Here is a 20,708-nt window from a genome sequence, read left to right on the forward strand (position 1 = left end):
TTAGTGATGTCCACTGAATATAAGCTGTAGAAATGTGTTTTCTTAGTTTCATTTTTAGATTGGTGTCTGAACATCAAGCTTCTTGAATTAATAAAAGTGCATTTAAAAACAACAGCATATCTGCTAATGTATAATGTTTTTTAAAAGGATATGAAATACAGAGTACACGATTTATAAAATAGTAGGTCAGGTCAAGTCAGTTTTATTTATCACAAATTAGCCTCAAGGAGCTTTACAGTCTGTAAAGGGCACATCACCTCTGTCCTCTGACCCGTGACTTGGATGAGGAAAACATCCTGCAGCACTCTAAGAAAGATCTCTCTTCCTGGTCAGGTAGCAAGCAGCAGATTTAAAGTATGTACAAGCAAAATGTGGCATTTAATCCAACATCAGGAGTACTTTTGGAGTACATAAAACAGTTCATGTATTTCTCTCCAATGACAGCTTTTATCATAATAACACATGTCATAATAGCTCTCCCTCAGGGTTGGGACTTTCAGAAATAGCTGGGGACGCTATCGTTTTCATAATAAAACATCTTTGGTGGAAGTGTAGTTTTCTCCATGAATAACAGTAACTTTTGCCTGTGAGGTTTCATCTTGTGGACATCAACGGTTATTTGGAGGTAATACGTACGTTTTCTGCTGTGTAACTTCATGTGTAGAGTGTCGTGATTCGGTTCTCTAACGCCACCTTTTCCAACATACTAAACTTTTTAATAGGCAGTTCCATCTGCTTGTTAGTGCATCAGCTAACGTCAGTGAATCGTGTGTTTACGGAAAACTACAATATCGCTCAGTTCAAAGCTAATCTTTTTGAAAAGGTTATCTCCACTGGTTTTAGTGATCACACATGCTCTGGTCTACAATGAGCTACGTTGACCACCACTTTGTGTTATGGACAACTTATTAATTGGATGTGATCTCAGGTGAAACCCAGCCATTCAGGTGTTCTGGCTTTTGATTAATTTCACTCTAAAAAGAGTATTTGGGCTGTAGTTGATCTAAAGTTTTTTTTATTTTCATAAATCCTACGTAATTCTTCTGGTTAGTGATAACAACTAACTTTTGATGATTCAGTTAACTTGAAATCAAGAGAAGAGATAAACCAACTTAATTAAATTGCTTCTATTTGTTACAAGTAATTCATTAAAGTAACTTGACAATCAGACCTGCTTAAAAAATTTAGTACCAATTGTGCAAAGACTCATAGGAAATACATATTCTGCAGGAATGTAACCTTTTGTGATTGCTACCCTGTAAATCTGAGTTATGTGCTTTACTGACGGTTTTATGTTCATATTTAAACCAGGGGTGCCCAAGTCCGGTCCTCGAGATCTACCATCCTGCAACTTTTAGATGCAACCCTTCTACAACACACCTGAATCAAATGTCATTTGCATGTCATTCAGCTTTGCAGGGGCCTGGTAACGAGCCAGTCCTTTGATTCAGGTGTGTTGGAGAAGGGTTGCATCTAAAAGTTGCAGGATGGTAGATTTTGAGGACCGGACTCGGGCACCCCTGATTTAGACAGTGTTGTTTTGCTCAGTTTGAATGTTAAAGCCTTTAAGTTTGAATGTTTGAACCTTTAAATGTTCATGAGTGGTGACTGTCTATGCCCCTCTCTGGGAGAGGAGCCGGCTTTCGCTGGCGCCCGCTTGTGATTTTAGAGGGCAGGCTCAGCTAGCAGGGAAGTGTGTCAATGACAGTATCCACTACCGGGGGCAGTAGTTATTTCCCTTTGTGAGGTCACAAAAGAAAAAAACAAGAGGATATAGAATTTTATCAATTTTGGGCCTCATACACAGGCCATAAGGACAAATATGACTGTTAGAAAACCTTCAGGAAGTGTCATGGTTGCTGCTTGGCTGAGCCTCCAGCACGTCATCAAGCTCATCTGTTCCACCTGCCTTATTACCCAATCTCCTCACCTGCTCCCCGCCCTACTTAAACACTCTCCTGTCTCTGCTTCCCTGCCAGATGGTCAGCAACACTCCTTGTTGATATTCAGCGTTTTTGTCTTGTCTCTAGATTCCTGTTGTCGACCCAGATACATTTCTTGGGTTTCCTGGTGCCTGATTCCTTGTCAGATTTTCCTGCTCCCTGACTATCTGGATTACGACCCCTGTTTTGGACTCACCATTGATCTCTGCCCGGCCCTGTTAAGTATCCGCTTCTTGCTTAGTTGTTCTGACCTGTGCCTGCCTGACCCATATTCCTTGTTGGATGGGATAACCTCATTGTTTATTTCTGGAGCCTTTCTGGATTCTGTGTTCCACAGCATGTTCAGGACCCTGCCACCACCTCTTCTATAGAGCTACTTCTGGACTGCTCCCGTCCTTCCCTGGGCTCAAACATTTCCCTGTTTAAACCTCAATCACTGTGTGTGGCTGAATTTCTGGGTCCCCCGTGACGACTCATTACAAGGAAGTGCATTTTGCAAAATATGGGACCTTCAAAGTGTTTTTTTTTTTTTTTTTTTTTTTTTTTTAAATAGGCCTCAAAGTAGAATATTTAGCTTATCACAAATCTGTTCTTCCACTTTTTTAAAAAATTTAAATATAATAAAAATTAAATATAATGCAACTTGTTTCTAAATGTTCTCTGTTTTATAATGAAACCAGATTGCATGAATGTCGGCCACAAAATTCTCCTTTTTTAATGACGTCTTATTGTTTTGTGTTTCAAGCAGCAGCTTGTGGTCACAAACTCTCGTAGGCATGTAGCCAAATATCATGCAGATGTTTTATTAACCAAACAGCAGCCATGATATGAGGAGGAACGGATCTGTAACACTTAGATTAAAAAAAAAAATTCCATTATTCACAATGTCACATAAGCACCAATAAGAACACTTTTCTAACCAGTAGCTAAGTGGTATGAGGGCTAATCCTTCAGCATTTAATACCATGGAGACCGGTGTAAAAGTACCGTGATAATACAGCTTTCATATGAATGGGTCCAGAGGGAGGAGGGAGCTAAAAGACAAGAGAATGAGGATGGAGAGAGTGACAGAGAATGAAATGGAAAATGGATGAAAAGTACATGGGAGGAGAAAGATAAAACTACTCACCCATCTGTATCCTGGAAGTTGACATTCACTTTCTTTGCAGAGCCGAGGAGCTCTGAAACAAATGAAACGGACCATCAGACAATTTCTCCACGTGTTAACATTACTGATGGTGCATTCAAAGTTTATTCTTGTAAACAGAAAGAACTTGTTCTTCTTTTTATTTGTAATTTGTAACAGTAGTAATTATGAAAGGGCCCTTTAAAGACTACCTTCATTACCCATGAGCAGTGATGTCATCAGAGAGTAGATTGGGATGGACCCACATAGATGATGGATGGAGGATTTCATGGCTTACTCTGCTTATGCTTCTGTTTTGTTTATGTATGATAAGACAACAGCTGTCTAACCAAGTTCTCTTAGGCTGATGAACTAATATTTGATAAAGTGATGAGCATTGTGAAAACCCCAGTACCAGTGTAGCCATGAGGTTTTCTACTACACTGACGTTGCCTTCTGAATATAACCTTAAAGCCTCATTTATGCTTTCTTTATGTATATAAATAGGTATGTCTGTGTAAAATGCAAACATCACTATCAACCTACTCCCATTCATCGGCATGGTTGTTAATCATAGTAGCCACCAGAGGGCAGTGCAGAGTTCAGAGTTCCCTCCAATGTCAGTTTCAGACAACATGGTAACGATGAATCATATTAATGTATATTCTCAGGAAGAGACATAAAAAGAGCTAGCGCAGTAGACGTGGTGAACTGTATAATAATTATACAATGCTATGTCGGGCTACGCATCCACAAGCTCTCTGAAAACAGACTGAAATATGCACGTAAAAGATGCAGAAGGACATAAGACTCTGTCCATGTACATATTTAATGAAGGGCATAGATGATGGTGTAAACAAAACCTGTACCATATTTTAAGGTTGCATAAAACATGGGCCACTCCTGCAGGTTTTATATGTTTCCTGATGCAACAAACCTGATTCAAATCAAATGGATCCAACAGCTTGTTGTCAAGCTCTGTACAAGCCTCTCAATGATGCATTAACTTGAGGCAGGTGTGTTGCAGCAGGTAAACATTTAAAGCCTGCAGCCCACTGATACCAGAGGTCCGGAGTTGGCGATCCCTGTGCTAAAGTTACGGTAAACGTAGCACAGAGTATGTTCTGCAAAATGCGTAGTCCTCAGTATGCATAGTATGCAGTAGGTGGTTTAGAAAACAGATGTCCTACAGTTCCCATGCCTCAGCCTCACTTTTGGATCCGTGTTGGATCATACACATTATTGCATATCCTGCTTTTAGCACTTTTGGTTTAGTTATTAGTAAGTTGATTAAAACTTTTACACAGTCTGCTTGCCTTCTGCCTTTAAGTCCATGGCCTTATTTTCTGCACCTTGAACCATGTTTTGTGACATTTACAGCCTCTGTAGTAACTTAGTAGGGAAGTCAGGTCAAGTTTATTCACACACAATCTTGCACACACTGGCTTGAAAAAACTTTGACATCCCTGCATGCACACAAACACACACACACACACACACACACACACACACACACACACACACACACACACACACACACACACACACACACACACACACACACATCTATGCACACATAAGTGCACAATGTCCACTAAGAGAACATTCTGCTGCTTCGCCCCTCATTATTTTTCATCCCCTGCCCTTTATTTTTATATCTCCTGTTAGCTGATGATGCAGAACTGAGGCATAGCAACGATGAGCCTGCACACTCCCTTTTTCTCTTTCAGTGTTTTCCCTCTTTCCCCTCACACACACACTCACACACATGCTCCCTCTAGGGTGCAGGAAACAGGACAGTTGCCCTATTGTAGAGAAGACAGCTCCCAGCACCACTGCGAGAGGAACATTGATTTCCTTGCGGACTATTTCTAGCCACTGAATGCAGAGATTCACTCCATCTCTCATACACACAAACGCAACAACTTTCAAAGGCAAAATAACATCCTGTGTGTGTTGTGGCAGAACCTTATGTGTTCATTAATAAAGCAATGAGGTGAGGTTGTGATAAAAAAAAAAAAAGTTCAGAGACTAAGGAAACAGACATGAAGTTTTTCTTTTTATTTATTTTTTTTATTTCCCGCTATCCCCACTGATAAGCTCATCACAATGGCTGGCTTCTTCCCAAGAAAAAAAAAGAACGAAACACTGTTTTATCAGCCACCAACCATGACCTCCTGACACCGTAATATCATGGCTACCAGCCATAAACCATGACCCCTGTCTCCATGTAGCCTAGTTATGAGAGAGGAAAATGGACACACCCAAAGGAACACTAGGAGAAAAATCCCCAAGCTACGTCATGTCTTTGAAACAAACCTTTGTGACTCAGTGCATCTGCTTTTCACAAGCTACCAGAAAAATCCACCTCGCAGGCTGTTTCTGTTGAACGGATGCACTTTGATTCAAGTTGCCTCGTTCTGTGTCATTCAGTGACAGCTATATTTATGACAAAAACCATCTCAAGGTACTTTTGAAGATACAGTCCAAATCTATTATAATACAATTTAATCCAGTTTAATGTGACCCAATTAAATAAGGTTTATTATATAATTGAAATTAGTCAAATTCTTAACAGCTGTGTTCATGTAAGGCCAATTAGGCTTTTAATTGAATATGTGCAGGGCAGCAGGTGACAGTGGGAAGACAAAACTTTCAAGAGGAAGGAAAACCTCCAGCAGAACCAGTATGAGGATGGGCAAACATCTGCTTCAAATGGCTGGGGGTGAAAAGGACGGGGTCAACAAATGACGCAGTGCCAGCGAGCTAGTTCAAGCCAGCAACTCAAATCATTTTGCTGCTCCCAATGTAATCTCACATGGGAACACTATACCTCAGGGCCACTCAATTCGGTCCAACGAGGGCTGCAATCCAGCAGGTTTTCCATGTAACCTTGGTCCAACACACCTGACTCAAATTAAGGAGTAATTGTGCAGAACCTGAAAAGCTGTTGCATCCATTTAATTTGATTCAGGTGTGTAGAGGAGTAGCCCTGCTCTACCTCATACTCTGCATGTCGCATTTCAAACATACACATCCCATCTGGGTGAAGTATTTAAACTTCAAAGTTCTTGTCCTGCTCACTGCCTCAAACTTGTTTATACATGTTCAGCCCCTACAAAAATCTAGCATCCACCATGAGAACATGCATGTGCAAGGAATGAAGGTATCGGCGCCTGATCCACAAGCTGGGGTCACACTCGTTGATCTAGTTATTGTACCAACTGCACCACAGCCATTTAGGCCAGTGATAGAGGCAAATTCATCTACACAGTTATAATATCTACATTTACTTTGAGCAATTTTTGATGTGTTTATGGCTCATCCTCTGGGTTTTAAACCCCACTACTGAATTTTAGCAGATTTTCTCACCCTAATGATGGATAATTCAGCATTCATCTTGCATCCTGTCTCTTCTCTGAGTATTCTCCAGCCAGTAAAAGTCAGTCTGATGTTGACTCCTGTCATATTCCTTGCTGTTACTTTCTCTCTTTCTTTTTCTCTCTTTCTCCAATAATTTCCTCTTGCATTTCTCTACTGAATGTTTAGGAAAGCCAGTGTGTTGATATCCAGTTGCTAGCGTGTGACACAGTGCCCGTAAAATAAAATGCTGCCATCAAGTGATGCACTGGGATGGATAAAAATTGTGAAGTGCAATTTCTCAGCTTCAAAATGCTGCAGGACAGTGATGGCTCCAGGATTGTACACAATAACAATAAATGTCACTGTGCCATTAAATCAAATCAAATAAATATTATTTTTCTATGCTTTCCCACACCATGAGGTACCCAAAGTGCTGTACAGGTAAAATAATAATTTGGGGAAAAAAAACATCAAACAACAATAAAACAAACAATAAAAAATAAAAGATGTGCAAAGCCTGACCTAACAATCATGTTCTCTGGAGTTAAAAGCCTTTGTTAAAAAATGACTTTTTAAAAGAGATTTATTCTACATTCTACAGTCATTTAGTAGATGCTTTAAATTCATTCATGGTTCTGGGAGACCTCACAGAAAGATGGAGACCATTCCAGAGTTTAGGGGCTGCTGAGTAAAAAGTTCTTTGTCCCTGAGTCATGAGTCGAGTCCTGGGAACTACTAACCACATTTGTTCTTCAGATATCAGAGCTCTCCAAGGACGATTATAGTGCCGAAGCTCAGAAAGATAGGGAGGTGCCAATTTAAACATTCAAAAGCCAAAAATAAAATTTTAAAATAAATTCCAAAAGAGACAGGCAGCCAGTGAAGGAAGCACAGTACTGGAGTAATGTGCTCCACCATTTTGTCTTCGTTAACAAGCAGAAAGCTGAATTTTGGATCTGCTGTAGAGGGCGGAAGAGAGACTTGTCAATCCCAGAATAAAGGGAGTTGCACTAGTCTAGTCTAGAAAATATAAACGCGTGAATGAGCCTTTCTAGGGCATCACAAGGAAGATAAGGCTTGATGTTATTAATAAGCCTCAAATGATAAAAACTAAACTGGACTACTGCACTGACCTGCCTGTCAAATTTGAGGTTAAAATAAAAAAGCAACCCCAGTATTTTTAATAAAAGGGCTAGTGAATGAGTCCAGAGAGCTAACAGCACTGCTGCATCATGCCAGCAGGTCAGTATTCCCAATAGTGATGACCTCTGTTTTATTTTCATTCATGCAGAGGAAATTCATCTCCATCCATGATTAAGTGTCCTACAAGCATTTCCGTAGGTTCTCTATACATTGATCTCCAGCAGATTTTAAAGGCAAATAAATCTGGATGTCGTCTGCATAACAATGAAACGAGTCAGAGATGCAGAGTTTTAAAGTCAGAAATTTATGTTGTGGTACTTTAATGGGTTGTAAAGATGTTTGTAGAGACAGACCTGCTTTCACACTTCCCTTCTACTAATTTTGGGGCACACTTTTGTTTGCAAACTGTTGAATAGCCTACATTTTCCACATAGAAGATAGAAAGAAACTAATCCCAACTACTTGTGTCAAGGAGCTGTCATTATTTTGCATGCACTGTGAAGAACCCGTGATATTAGAAGACAACACAAGCTATGAATAGGTAATAAGACTGTCTAAATTAGCTGCTGCTAGCTGCAAACAGTTACTGCCAGATCTGGACAGGGTCTGAGAAGCATAATTGGACCTCCATCCGCTAAAGAAAAAAACAAACTGAGCTGACATATTTAATTCAAGGCCATGAGAGGTTTTTTTATGGCAAAAACTTCTAGATGTTCTAATTCAGTTACACAGATGAGTTTTTTGGTGGGTCTATCTTAAGATTTAACATCAACATAAATAAGAATAAACCATCAATTTAGTCAAGGCACAGTCGTTACAAAGAGACACCACCTGATCATTTATTATATATTTTCATGTTTCCTGCCATCTTATTTCAAACCAGTTTTCAAATCAGCTTGACATCTACACTATAAAGTGCTACAAAAGCTAAATGTCAGCAACTGTTCATTATTCACAGAGTAAAAAAGCAGCTTTTTGCTTGTGCTGCAGTCTTGATTCTTGTAGGATTGCCAACTTTCAGCTACCAGCTGCAGTGGTGCTGTTGCTTCTGTCTGGAATGGAAAGATAAAAGAATATGCAAACTAATTTGAATATTTGATAGCAAATTAAGTCAACACTAACTTAGAAGTGCTCAAACACCCCACAAAAAAAGAAAGATGCTTATATGTATTTCAGGAGAAAAACCCAAATTCATGAAGTCCATCGACAAAATACTGCCTCATATAAATAATGTATTTATAATTAACCCAAATATGTCTTTTTATTTCCGTATTCATGATTTGCTGTAGACATTAAACTGTATCCTCACATAATGTTAATTTCTCTAAGTACAGCTAATATTTTTATAACCCCAATTCCAAAAATGCAAAGAGAATGTAATAACTTGCAAATCTCATCAACCTATATTTTATTCCCAATAGAACATAAACAACATATCAGCTGATGAAAGTGAGACATTTTACCATTTCATGGAAAATATTAGCTAATTTTGAATTTAATGGCTGCAACATGTCTCAAGAAAGCACCCATTAAAAATAAGTGTTCGAGAGAGGAAATAAAAAAAGGCAGAATTTATTTTAATATTATAGAAGATGCAGGGTTCTGGCAAATTCAGATTAATTGGTTGCAGATAAGGGTGTCATGATTAGGTATAAAAAGAGTATCTGGCAAAGGCTTAACCTTTACAAGAAAGGATAGGTCTGGGCACACCTGTCTATCCAAAACTAATTCAAAGTATCCACAACCCTCTGCATTTATCCGGGCTTGGGCCCATCTCTCAGAGATCACAGGGTTGTGTCAGACCCTGAGGCTGCAGAATTATCCAAAGAGTAAGCAGCAAAATAAATTCTGCACAGAAATACTGAAGCGTTCTCTGGACCCAAGATCATCTCAGAAATGGACATAAAGATAGTGGACATCAATTCTGTGGCCAGATGAGTCCATATTTTAGACCCCTTTGTGTGAAGGTACCATGTATGCAGAGATGAACGTTGGAACTTTACTGAATATATGCTTCCATCAAAATAACTTTCTTTACCAGGTCTGTAGATATCCCCGCATGACAATGTCAGACCTCTTTCTGTACAACTTACAACAGTATGGCTTCATATACACCATGTTTATGTGTTTGACTTGCCTGCCTAGCAGGCTAATTCAGGGATCCTCAATTCTGGTCCTCATGGGCTGGTGTCCTGCAGATTTTAGAAGTTTCCCTGCAGCAACACACCTGACTCAAATCACTGGGTAATTAGCCGACTTGTGCAGAGCTCGACATCAAGCTCTGCACAAATCTGAGTTTAAGCCAGGTGTGTTGCAGCAGATAAACTTCTAAAACTTGCAGGACAACGACCTCCCATGACAAGGACTGAGGTTTCCTGGTCTGGATCTTCTAAATCTAGATGACATAATGTCTAGAATGAGACAACAGGTTTGTAAAATACAAGTTGCACAAAATAACCTGCCCAGTTACAGTATTGCAGTCATGTCCAGTTCCGGTCCTCAGGAGCCAATGTCCTGCAGGTTTTAGGTTTTTCTCTGCTCAAACACACTTGATTAAAATAAAATGGATCTCCCAAACAACTTGTCTGTAAAAGCCTGTTAATGAGCCCATAATTTGAGTCAGGTGTATTGAAGCAGAAAACATCTAAAATCTGCAGAACGGTAACCCTTGGACTTGGACAATCCTGCAGTATTGAAGGCAAACATCAGTTATTTACATTTACTTTTAACTTACTTCATGCACCCAAGCTAGCCAAATACTTTCACTCACTTTACTGAATGAATTTAGTCATATAATTTTGTTTTAGCCAAAAGTCGCTTTGAGATCAAATCTGTCCTCTATAAGACACATTTTAGCAACAGACTTCTAGTTTTTGAGAACAGCGACAGATTACAGTAACAGCCAAATCAAGACTATATGGTGGTAGCTAGCATACCTCCCAATCTCCCACTAAATAGAGATGATGAGCAATCTCAAAAGCTAATCCTGTTTTCTTTGATAAGCTAGTTACCATAGCAGTAGACAGTTTCCAGTCCATAGCAAATCACTTCTGTACAATTTTTTTATGCAGCATTCTCACACTCACACCTCCATGTTACACAATGTTCATTAGTCAAGTTTACTTCTGTGTTTGATTGAACATGCAGATGTGTCTGATATTTGAACAGGAAAATGTCAAACAGTCGATGGCAGCAAAATGCATCTAGCCTTCTCAACCCAAAGAAGAAGAAGAGAAATGTGTCTATCTGCCATCTAGAATCAGTGCCAAGGACCATTCATCACACTTTCTCTGTGTTCTGCATGAAAGTAAAGGTAAACTGTTTTTTACTGTGTGCAACATTGTGGTGGAAAACAAAATTTCTACCTCAACACAAACAGATGAGGCAAATCACCATGATGGAGTTTATTATCTATTTTTTTCCTGTTTGCGGCTTGAACAATAAGTTGCAGCTTCAAGAGGACTCCGGAGAATGGTGCAAAACTCTCCCAGCCGGATTATTTCAAGAAATCAAGATACCATGATTGTTATTCACATAACATGAAAGAAAACATAAAGAGAACAAAATGTTATGATGACCAATGGCCATAAAAAATAAAATATATACTTAAAAACATGAAATTAAATTATGTACCTACACACAAAAGACAAGCTAGAGAAGCTGCTGCACTACTGCGTACCACCATTATCACAACAAGTCTTATTCATTAATCTACAATGTTGTTATATCAGAGTTTTAATGAATAAATATTATTATAACATAATAACATTTTAAATAAGTTTAAGGTGTTTTTATCTGAAGGCTGGTCCCAAGCCTGGATAAATACAGAGGATTGCATCAGAAAGGGCATCCGGTAAAACGTGCAAATACATCCTATGACTTCCATACCACACCCACCGTTTAACTTGCATTATAATGTTTTTCAACAGTTTAGCATCAGTGCTAAATGCTGGAGACGTATGGTTGAGAAAAAAAATCCAACGTTGAAATTGGGCGATTGAACATGTTTAAGTGGTTCAGTTAGCAACACATGGTGGGTCATAAATATTTCAGTGTTGCTTTCAGACAACAGAGGTAGAGTGGCCAGTAATGACACTTCCTCAACTTCCAATAAAGGAAGTCAAAACCAACATAACAGTTCAGACACTTGGTACTGGACTGTCCTGTCATAATCACTGTGTCCATGCCCGTTGTGAGCCTTTGTGTTTGCTGCTTAGAGATGTTGGACAGTATTAATATGGGTTGCCATGACAACCAGTGTAATCGTAGCTAAGGAGAAGTCATCCATCCACAAAACAGCCAAACACCCCACAAACACACAGACTAAAACACATATTTTTAAAGGAGGGAATATCTAAACCATCTGTCTCCAGTCTCCTCTTTGCTTCGGGAGGCAGCTGTGAGGCTGAATCTGCACCTGCTATCAAAGTGTCTCCTGATTTCTATCTAGTCCGATGTGCCTGAGGACAGAACAGCATCTGCATCCTTAAAGATTCCAGTATTTTATAAAAACTAGAAGTTCCGCTCGCGTAAAACAGTAAATACAGCAACTTTAAATGATAAGGTTTTAATAATTATAAAGATAAACCTTAACCTGTGGCCATCAAACTGTACAATACTTCCATATAGCAACAACATCCACTGTTATACATTGGCACCTTGCACTACATTTACATTTTACTGTTTATCATATTAATAATACTGTACATATTACTCACTGGCAGGATTTATCCTGTATGTTGTTTAGTCATTTACATTCATGCTTAATACAAATAAAACAGTTTGCATGACATTTACAAAAAGACCAGTAAAGCAGAACAGCCTTAAAGTGTCTACAGGTGGAGAGACACTTGTAATGGTTTCCCAATTCAAGTACCTCGGAATCATTTTGGACTCAAATCTTACTTTCAAAAGACATGTAGAAAAGGTTGTTAACACTATAAAATTTAATCTTCAAAACTTTAAACAAATTAGGCCTTTTATCTCCAATGATGCTGCAAAATCATACCTTCATTGCATGATTCTGTCTCATATTGAACATTGTTTTATAATACGGTCTTTTGCAGGCATTACTGTACTAAAACCTTTAGAGCAATTGTATAAAAAAAGCAATCAAATGTTTGCAAAGAAGCCGAATTCAACTCACCATTGTGAAATTTTAGAGAAATACCATCTTTAAGTTTTGACAAGTTTTAAATATGCTTGCCTCATCTTTAAATCTCTTCATGGCCAAGTCCCTTCTCCCTTGGAGGAATTTATAAGACGTAAGAATGGTAATCCTAGGACCAGATCTGTTTCTAGAGGGAACTGTGAGGTGCCACTTAGGCGAACGGCTACAGGACAAAACACTATTTCCGTTACAGGTTGCATGATAAGGAATAATCTTCCAATAACTGTACGAGAGTTGCACTTTTATTGCTTTTTAAAAAAAGCTAAAAAAATGGCTCAAAACCAACCAAATGTATCAAACATAGGTGAGGTTTAATGTATATTGTGTATTGTAAGTCTCTTATTGTATATTTATTGTAAAGGCTATTGGTTATTGTTTGTTATGTTGTTGTTTTGAAAATAAACTTTCTCAGAGAGTCAACTCTTCTCTGAAAACGCTGGAGGCTAGTTATCTTTGAGAAAAAGGAAACTGAAATAAGAATCTGATACCATGAAGTCAATTAAAATGTTGAACCTTGAGGGAATCTGTGTATGTCAGTCAGGATTTTGGCATATTGCCTTAAATAACAAGTTAAACCAACAACTAAAGCACAGAAAAAGTGAAAAATAAATGACGTCCTAAGACTAGAAGTAAGTTTCTCTATCTCAGTTTATTGTTCTTCCTACACTGTTTGAATGCAGCGAGCAGGCGTACCCCTGCCAAAACAACTTCAGTGAACTGCATAATAAAACAGCCTTTCTGTGCTTTGCATTATTACAAACATCTAAGTGATTTTAGGAGAGGCTTCCTGTTTCTCTTCACCTCTGCAAGTGACATTTAAGTCTGAGTGAGTGTGCATGAGAAAGCTCGGTTAACACAACAGACCATTCTGCTCACTCTGCTCTACTTTCCATGTCCTGACGACGTATTGATCGCTCCCTCTCAATGTGTAATGGTCAAAGGTGGCTGAGAGCTCAAAGGCGTTATGGTTGTTTTTTTATTTCAGCTGAATTTTGTATGCATGAGCGAGCATGTATGCAAAGAAAAGGTCAGAAACCTCTATATGCCAAATATTAAATACAGCAGGAGAAGGTAAAACCAGATCCTGTGGAGAAATTTACTATCAGAATGGGCTTATTTTAACCCTAATATGGAAGGAAAGGGGAACGGTTTCTGTTTTTGGTTTAATATTCTGCTTTCTTACTGATCTATCCTTTATTGTTACATTGAGGAGAGAAAAGGAAGACCCCCCTCCGCCTCCCCTCAGCTGTTTTGGCTTGTGTTTTTAGCTCTTTGCCCCTTCCTCTGTCCTCTCCGTTCACTTTCTCTGGCAGCGAGGATGGAAAACAGCTTTCTGGACTCTGGAGTGCTTTCTAAAAGCAGACCTGTTTTCTTGGCTTAGATCGATCCGTCCCCGGCACCCCCACCTCCTCTGACTATTTCCTTCACCTCTCTCTCTCCAGCTTTCTGTCTTTCACTCCCTCTTCTCGGAACATCCTTCCTTCTGGCCCTGCAAAAACGAGAAAGGTGGCAGCGCCTCTTTTCCGTGACGTGCGTTTGTTTTTAACTCAGAAATGACACTGGCAGGCGTTACAGCCGCATCTGTCTTCGTACATTTGAAATCTGGGCTTTTAAAGCAGGCTGATTTTTCTACTCAGTTTTATTCACAAGGCTCTTTTCAAGCATAGATGTCAACCAAAGTGCAAAACAGAATCAAACCAGGAATGTAAAACTAGTTTCTGGTCTGTCTAACTCACACTTTTTAAACACAAATCACAAGCTATGTTCCTTAAATGACCTTTTCTTCTCATGTGGGCGCTCAGGCAAGAGGGCTCTTGTATACCAAGCCGACAGTCAGCCATCGGGCATGTCGTGAGCGTAGATGAACATCTGTCTCGCTTGGATCTTTGGTATGCACTCAGCGTTAGGTCAGTCAGACTCAATCAACATCTTTTTTCAGCAGAATCAACCTGTAGGAGAGAGACAGAGCTCACTCTGATTGGCTGTTTAGTGTAGCGAATGAAAGCATGAGAATAGGGGTGGGGGAAAGTCATTTTTAGATGTGGAAGATTCAGAACCGATGAACAAATGTGTTGGAGGGGTAGGACTGGACAATAATTCGATAACAATATCGATCGATAGACGTGTGGTGTGATAGGAAAAAAAGGGTTGGTGAAAAGTTTAATAGAAAAATACAGTTTTCCTTATTTTTTCATTGTAGCCTATCATGCAGCTTAATACTACAGTCATTACTTCCTCCCAACCAATCACAAACGCAGACCCAGACACGCTCCATTACCAAGCCCGCCCCTCTCAAACCACAACAGAGAGCACGAGTATTGCAAAAGATGTCGCAGCAAGAACAGCCGGAGTAAATTGTCACGAAAAAAGTAGGTCAAGGGTGGGGAAAAAATAAAAAAATAAGGCGGATTTTTCCTACGGTTTGTTTTGTTCACTGGTGTTTGTTAACATGGTAGTCTAGTCCTACCAGTTTCTGAGCTACCTAACGGCCAGTTTCCACTGGGTTCATGTGCGCAACGTTCCCGCCGCACCGCAGTTGTTTTCGACTTTCGCGGCAAGTCAACTCACACCGGGAGTGTGTCAGACACGGAGCGCCGGCGAAGGCAGTCCGCCTAGCTGGATCCGCGACATCACAATATCAATTTGAGAATCTTGTGATTCTCCACGTACAGGAGAAACGTCTCAACTTCATGTTCTGGATGAGCAGGAGGTCGGGAAGAAACCGTGATGCAGCCGACATTAACGCCTCGGATGAGATGGAAGAAGTGGCCGGGGAAAGGGTTTCTCTCCTTAAGCTGCAGCAACTTGACCATGGATAAGCTGTACAAGATGAACCGATGGGTAGATAAATCTACTGTAGATGTAGCTGACTATAATATCCTTTCCTTTAGTTGACTAAGGCTGGACTAAGACTCAAGATAAAGATTAAATTAATATTATGCAAAATTCACTTTCTAAAGGTTTTCTAACAGTCACGTGTCTTCATAGCCTGTGTATGAGGCCCAAAAATGAGAAAGTCCTGTCTCCTCTTCCATTTGCTTTCTCCACGTTTTAGCGAATGTGTGCTCAAACAGGTGAGTCTGAGATCTTTCCCTTAGTGACCTCACGAAGGGAAATAACCACTAGCCTGGGTAGTGGTTACTGTTATTGACCTGCCCCCCCATTTAGTTGAGCCTGGCCTCTGAAATTACAGAGTGGTTGTCAATGAAAGCCGGATCTTCTCCCAGAGAGGGATGTGGACAGGCACCACTCATGAACATTTAAAGGTTCAGACACAGAAACAGCCTGTTCTCCATAGAGCTCACTAGAGACACATTCTGAACGGCTGAAACTAAGGACCAAGGCTGAATTTGGGGTAATACACTTTGAAAGCAATGTTGTTGGACCTCTGACGTCCACATAAAATTGTTGGAAAAAATTTATAATATGGGACCTTTAAACACTGACTAAGACAAATGCTCGCTGCATTTCAGATTCATGAGAACTTGCCCATTATGCCCTGTATACTAAGGAATTAGAGGTGGAAGATGTTCAAATACATTTGAAGAATTAAGTGTTTATTTTCAAGTTTGTTTAAACTTTTTTTTTTTTTTTAAGCAACAGTCTTTTTGACTGCAGTACCATTAAATTAAGAGGGACGGAAAATCCTGGATTTGTTCTGAACTCCTTGACCTCCCTCTTTATTTTCTGACATCATAAAAGGACACAGCCGCCTCCGTGTCAGCAAATAAGGACGGAGGCTTTCTACCAGACATCATATAAGGGCAAAGTGGGTAAGACTGGGAGCTCTGCCAACATCATCCTCTGCCTGCCAGATGTAAACACTCACACAAAGTGCTGCATCATGAACGTAAGCACAAACACTGACAGGCCGCTTCACATCCAAACCAAATACACACACAATACAGAGATTTGTGCACCAGAAAAGGACTCTGACTCCTCAGTATTAATAATTAACTAGAATAATTTCTCAGAACAGAGTAAATGCCACTGTGTGTGTGCATGTGTGTTAGCATGTTAAGTGATGGGAGCTTTTTGATCCTCGTTGACCCCTCATCAACCACTCATGGTCGGATCTTCCTGGGCAGGTAGCACAAACACACCATCTGCTCACAGTTCACACACTTCCCTGTCAGAGATTTGGATGGGATCGCTCACACATGTCGTAGATTTACTCAGGTTTCTACCTCACATAAGATTAACTCGTGTTTTTAATTGTATATATTCTTAATTACCAATGCATTATTTCACTGTATTTTCATCCAAACTTCATAGAAGATGCTGGAATACTCAGAAGTAGGTTGATAGATCAAACATGCTTCACTTGTGGAGCTCAGTGTTCTGCCAAAGAGAAAATCCAGCCAGGAATGGCATAGTAGTGGGAATAAGAAGTAATTTTGGTGTTAGTTTCACATCTGTTGCTGTTTCCATCTAACTAACTAACTCTTACATGGAAGCAGGTCACTCTGTCCGGGACAAAGGGATGGGTGGGACTGAGTGACCCAAAATCTCTGACATGAAACATTTAAAATATTAGCCTGTTTTTACCCGCGTAGTGTCATATTGTTGCATAATTTCAGTACATAACAGATGTTGCTGGATTCAGGTTAAAAAAGAAGTAATAACAGTGAAATTTCCTGCCAGAAAGACCTGCATGTTACTGTAAGTTAAATGGTGAATCTGACCAGGCTGCAAGTGTTAATATACTTAACCTTGAGTTGGACTAGCTACCGTTTTATTACTCTTCATTGGTAATAAATAGTCTGATTTGTAGTGCATAAGTAATTGTGTATTGTTTTATGTTGTACAGTTGTTACTTGATTAATTAAAGCTGCTGCTCGGTCAGGTTTTCTCGCCATCACTAAGCTGTTGATGTGGAGTCGGACACACTGTGCCCAGCCGCCCTTCCAACTCTGGCCTCCCTGCGGCCAATCAGCACGCACCTCATTAACATTAGTCAAAAGCTTGCATGAACTCTCACAAGACAAAGTTGTGATAAAGCAAAGGGTCAGAACAAGCTTCATGTTTGATTTTTTTTCTGTTTAATAAGTTTACAAAAATATTTTAAGACATTTAGAGGACAGTGGATACATGAAAAGACCAGGTGATGACACCTTTAAAGGAATAATCTGTAGAATACTCAATTATCTAAATAACTGTTTGCTGCATCCCTAATCAGTGACCCCCTACCCCCTTGTGAGTCTTCTATAACATCAACACTTATATATTGTAGCACGATGTGGTCGCCACACGACATCCATGTCGGTGTGTGGATGGTGGATAGTTTAAATGAAATGAAATAAATAGAAGTCATTTAAAGCAAAACCCTGATCTAAACAGCTGACTGTGTGCTGTACCGAAGACAAATCATGTGTGAGAAACATTCTGACACACAGTGAACCCTTCATCCAGCTTGCTGCAGCAGAACTCCGAGAAAATACTGATTTCATGATGTTACTGCAACCACTCAGCCAGCAGCTCAACTCTCCCTCCCTTCACACACACACACACACACACAAACAGACACACTCACAAGCAGGGAGCATTGGGTTGCACAGAGGCGGTTGCTAGGTAACAAGCATCCTAGCTCTTCCTACACATGGAGGAGTGTGCTGTACACCTAAAACACACAGATTCAGATTCACATGCACCAACACAAACGCACACACAGAAGACGTTGCTGGGATGAGAGTGGTGACAGTGTGACATCCTTATTTCCAGATGAACTGTCTAAAGCAGCATCTGCTCACCACACAGAGTCCAGCTGAACAAATGGGACTCGATGGGAACTCTGGAATCCAGATCCCCTTCGTTCTTCACCGATGTTAACTCATTCATCAGCGTTTTAATTATAAAAAAGCTTTTCCTGGTAGTAACAGAAATAGCTGTACATTTTTACACCTCTAAACGGCTTGATTCACAGTTTACGGGGACCTCAGTGAAAATACAGGAACATAAAAGGGAGCAAAAAGCCAGTAAAACAGAAGGCAGTGTAATTAGGACAGTACATAGCTAGGCAAAACACATCAATGCAAAGTAATGACACACAAGGGACAAACAGCAGTGTTTATGTTATAAACGAGTAATTCTATGGTGTATTATTTCAATAAAACAGCTAAAATAAATATGCTAACACCTCTAATTGTTCACTCATTTGTAAAGTCTTTAAAACCTCTCTGTAGCTGATCTATAATGAGATGCTAAAAAGCACAGACTTGCCTCAGACTGTGTTACATAATGTGCAGAAAGAATCATAATTAGCAAGCTAAACTAATAATACTGAATCTAGGTATTTTGGCATTAATAATAATAATAAAAATAATAATAATAATAATAATAATACATTTTATTTAAAATCGTCTTTTAAAACACCCAAGGACACTGTACAAAAGAACATTTAAGTAGTTAAAAAACAATAAGTACAAAACACACATTAAAACGGTTAAAATCAATAAGTACAAAACACACATTAAAACGGTTAAAATCAATAAGTACAAAAGAAAACTAAACGGAGAACAACATAAAGATGGCGAGTGATTAGATGGCATAGGATTGTCTGAACAAATGTGTTTTGAGTTGTGATTTGAAGAGAGGAAGAGAGTCAGGGGGAAGAGAGTTCCAGAGGTGGGGAGCAGAGGGGCTGAATGCTCGGCTCCCCATATTGATGAGACGGGCAGGGGGGACAAGAAGCTGGAGAGAGGAGGAGGAGTGAAATGAACGGACCGGAGTGGCAATGTGCAGGAGATCAGATATATATGGTGGGGCCAGATTGTGGAGTGCTTTGAATGTAATGAGGAGAATTTCGAAGTTAATTCTTTGTTTTACGGGGAGCCAGTGACGTTGTTGTAAGATGGGGGTGATGTGGTGAGTAGTGGGGGTCCGTGTAGTGATGCGTGCTGCAGAGTTTTGGAGGAGCTACAGTTTCTGGAGGGATTTATTGGGAAGACCAAAGAGAAGAGAGTTGTAATAGTCAATCCGGGAAATAACAAGACTGTGGACAAGGATGTGTGGGGTGAGAGAGGGACGGAGACGAGAAATGTTTCTCAAGTGAAAATATGCAGACCGGGTGATACTGTTAATGTGGGAGTGAAAGGAAAGAGTGCTGTCGAGGACGACACCCAGACTCTTTACCTGAGGGGAGGGAAGAACAGTTGAGTTGTTTATGGAAATGGGAAAACTGTTAGATTTGGAGAAATTAGTGGGGTCCAAGCCAGGTTTTTTCAAGATAGGAGTGACTGTAGCGGTTTTGAGTGCAAGAGGGACGGTTTCAGAGATTAGGGAGGACTGAATGATGATGGTGATGAGGGGAGCAAGTGAGGAGAGGCAGGTTTAACAAGAGCTGTAGGGACTGGATCAAGCTGACAGGTAGAGGGTTTGGATTCGAGGATAAATTCAGAGATGGCTTGGACGGAGGGGAGAATAAAACTGGAGAATGTGGTTATGGGTGACGAGTAGGGGGCGGTGAAGTCCACTCCAGAGACTGCAGCTCTCCACTTGGCCAGGTGTTGGTGAATGTCAGCGATTTTGGAGACAAAGAAAGACATGAGTGAGGCACAGAAGTCAGTGGATTGCATGTGGTGGGGAAGAGAGTCAGATGGCTTTGTAATATTGGTGAGGAGAGAGACGAGAGTTTTGGAGTTGTGTTGATTGGACTGAATGACACCAGAGTAGTAAACAGATTTAAGAGTGAACCAGGGAGCAGAGTGGGTGAAAGAGACGGATCTGGTTTTCAGTGGAGCATGATTATTCAGAAGAGTATGAAGATTGTTGTTATAGTGGGAAACCAGGTCATCAGGTGAGCAGTTGGCATGTGGACTGGGAAAATTGATGATTTCAGAAGAAAAAGTCTCAATGTTGATGTCCTTATCACTACAAAGTGAGATGGTCCGGGGGAGAATGATTCTGGACAGAAGGAGGTTGACATTGAAAGTAATGAGTCTATGGTCAGTGTAAGGGACCATAT

The 20,708-nt window shown here is 40.0% G+C and overlaps 1 protein-coding gene across 5 annotated transcripts in view; it reads right to left on the reverse strand.

Annotated features, from left to right (window-relative positions):
- Window positions 1–20,708, reverse strand: part of caskin1 (CASK interacting protein 1) — a 141,800-nt gene that overhangs the window by 63,869 nt on the left and 57,223 nt on the right. For all 5 annotated transcript variants that reach the window (XM_041996796.1, XM_041996784.1, XM_041996788.1 and 2 more), the window contains exon 2: window positions 3,073–3,124. In XM_041996796.1, coding sequence (XP_041852730.1) covers window positions 3,073–3,124 — 52 coding nt within the window. The remainder of the gene's footprint in view (window positions 1–3,072; window positions 3,125–20,708) is intronic.

The sequence above is a fragment of the Melanotaenia boesemani genome, chromosome 2 (assembly GCF_017639745.1).
Source record: "Melanotaenia boesemani isolate fMelBoe1 chromosome 2, fMelBoe1.pri, whole genome shotgun sequence".
Lineage (NCBI taxonomy): Eukaryota > Metazoa > Chordata > Actinopteri > Atheriniformes > Melanotaeniidae > Melanotaenia > Melanotaenia boesemani.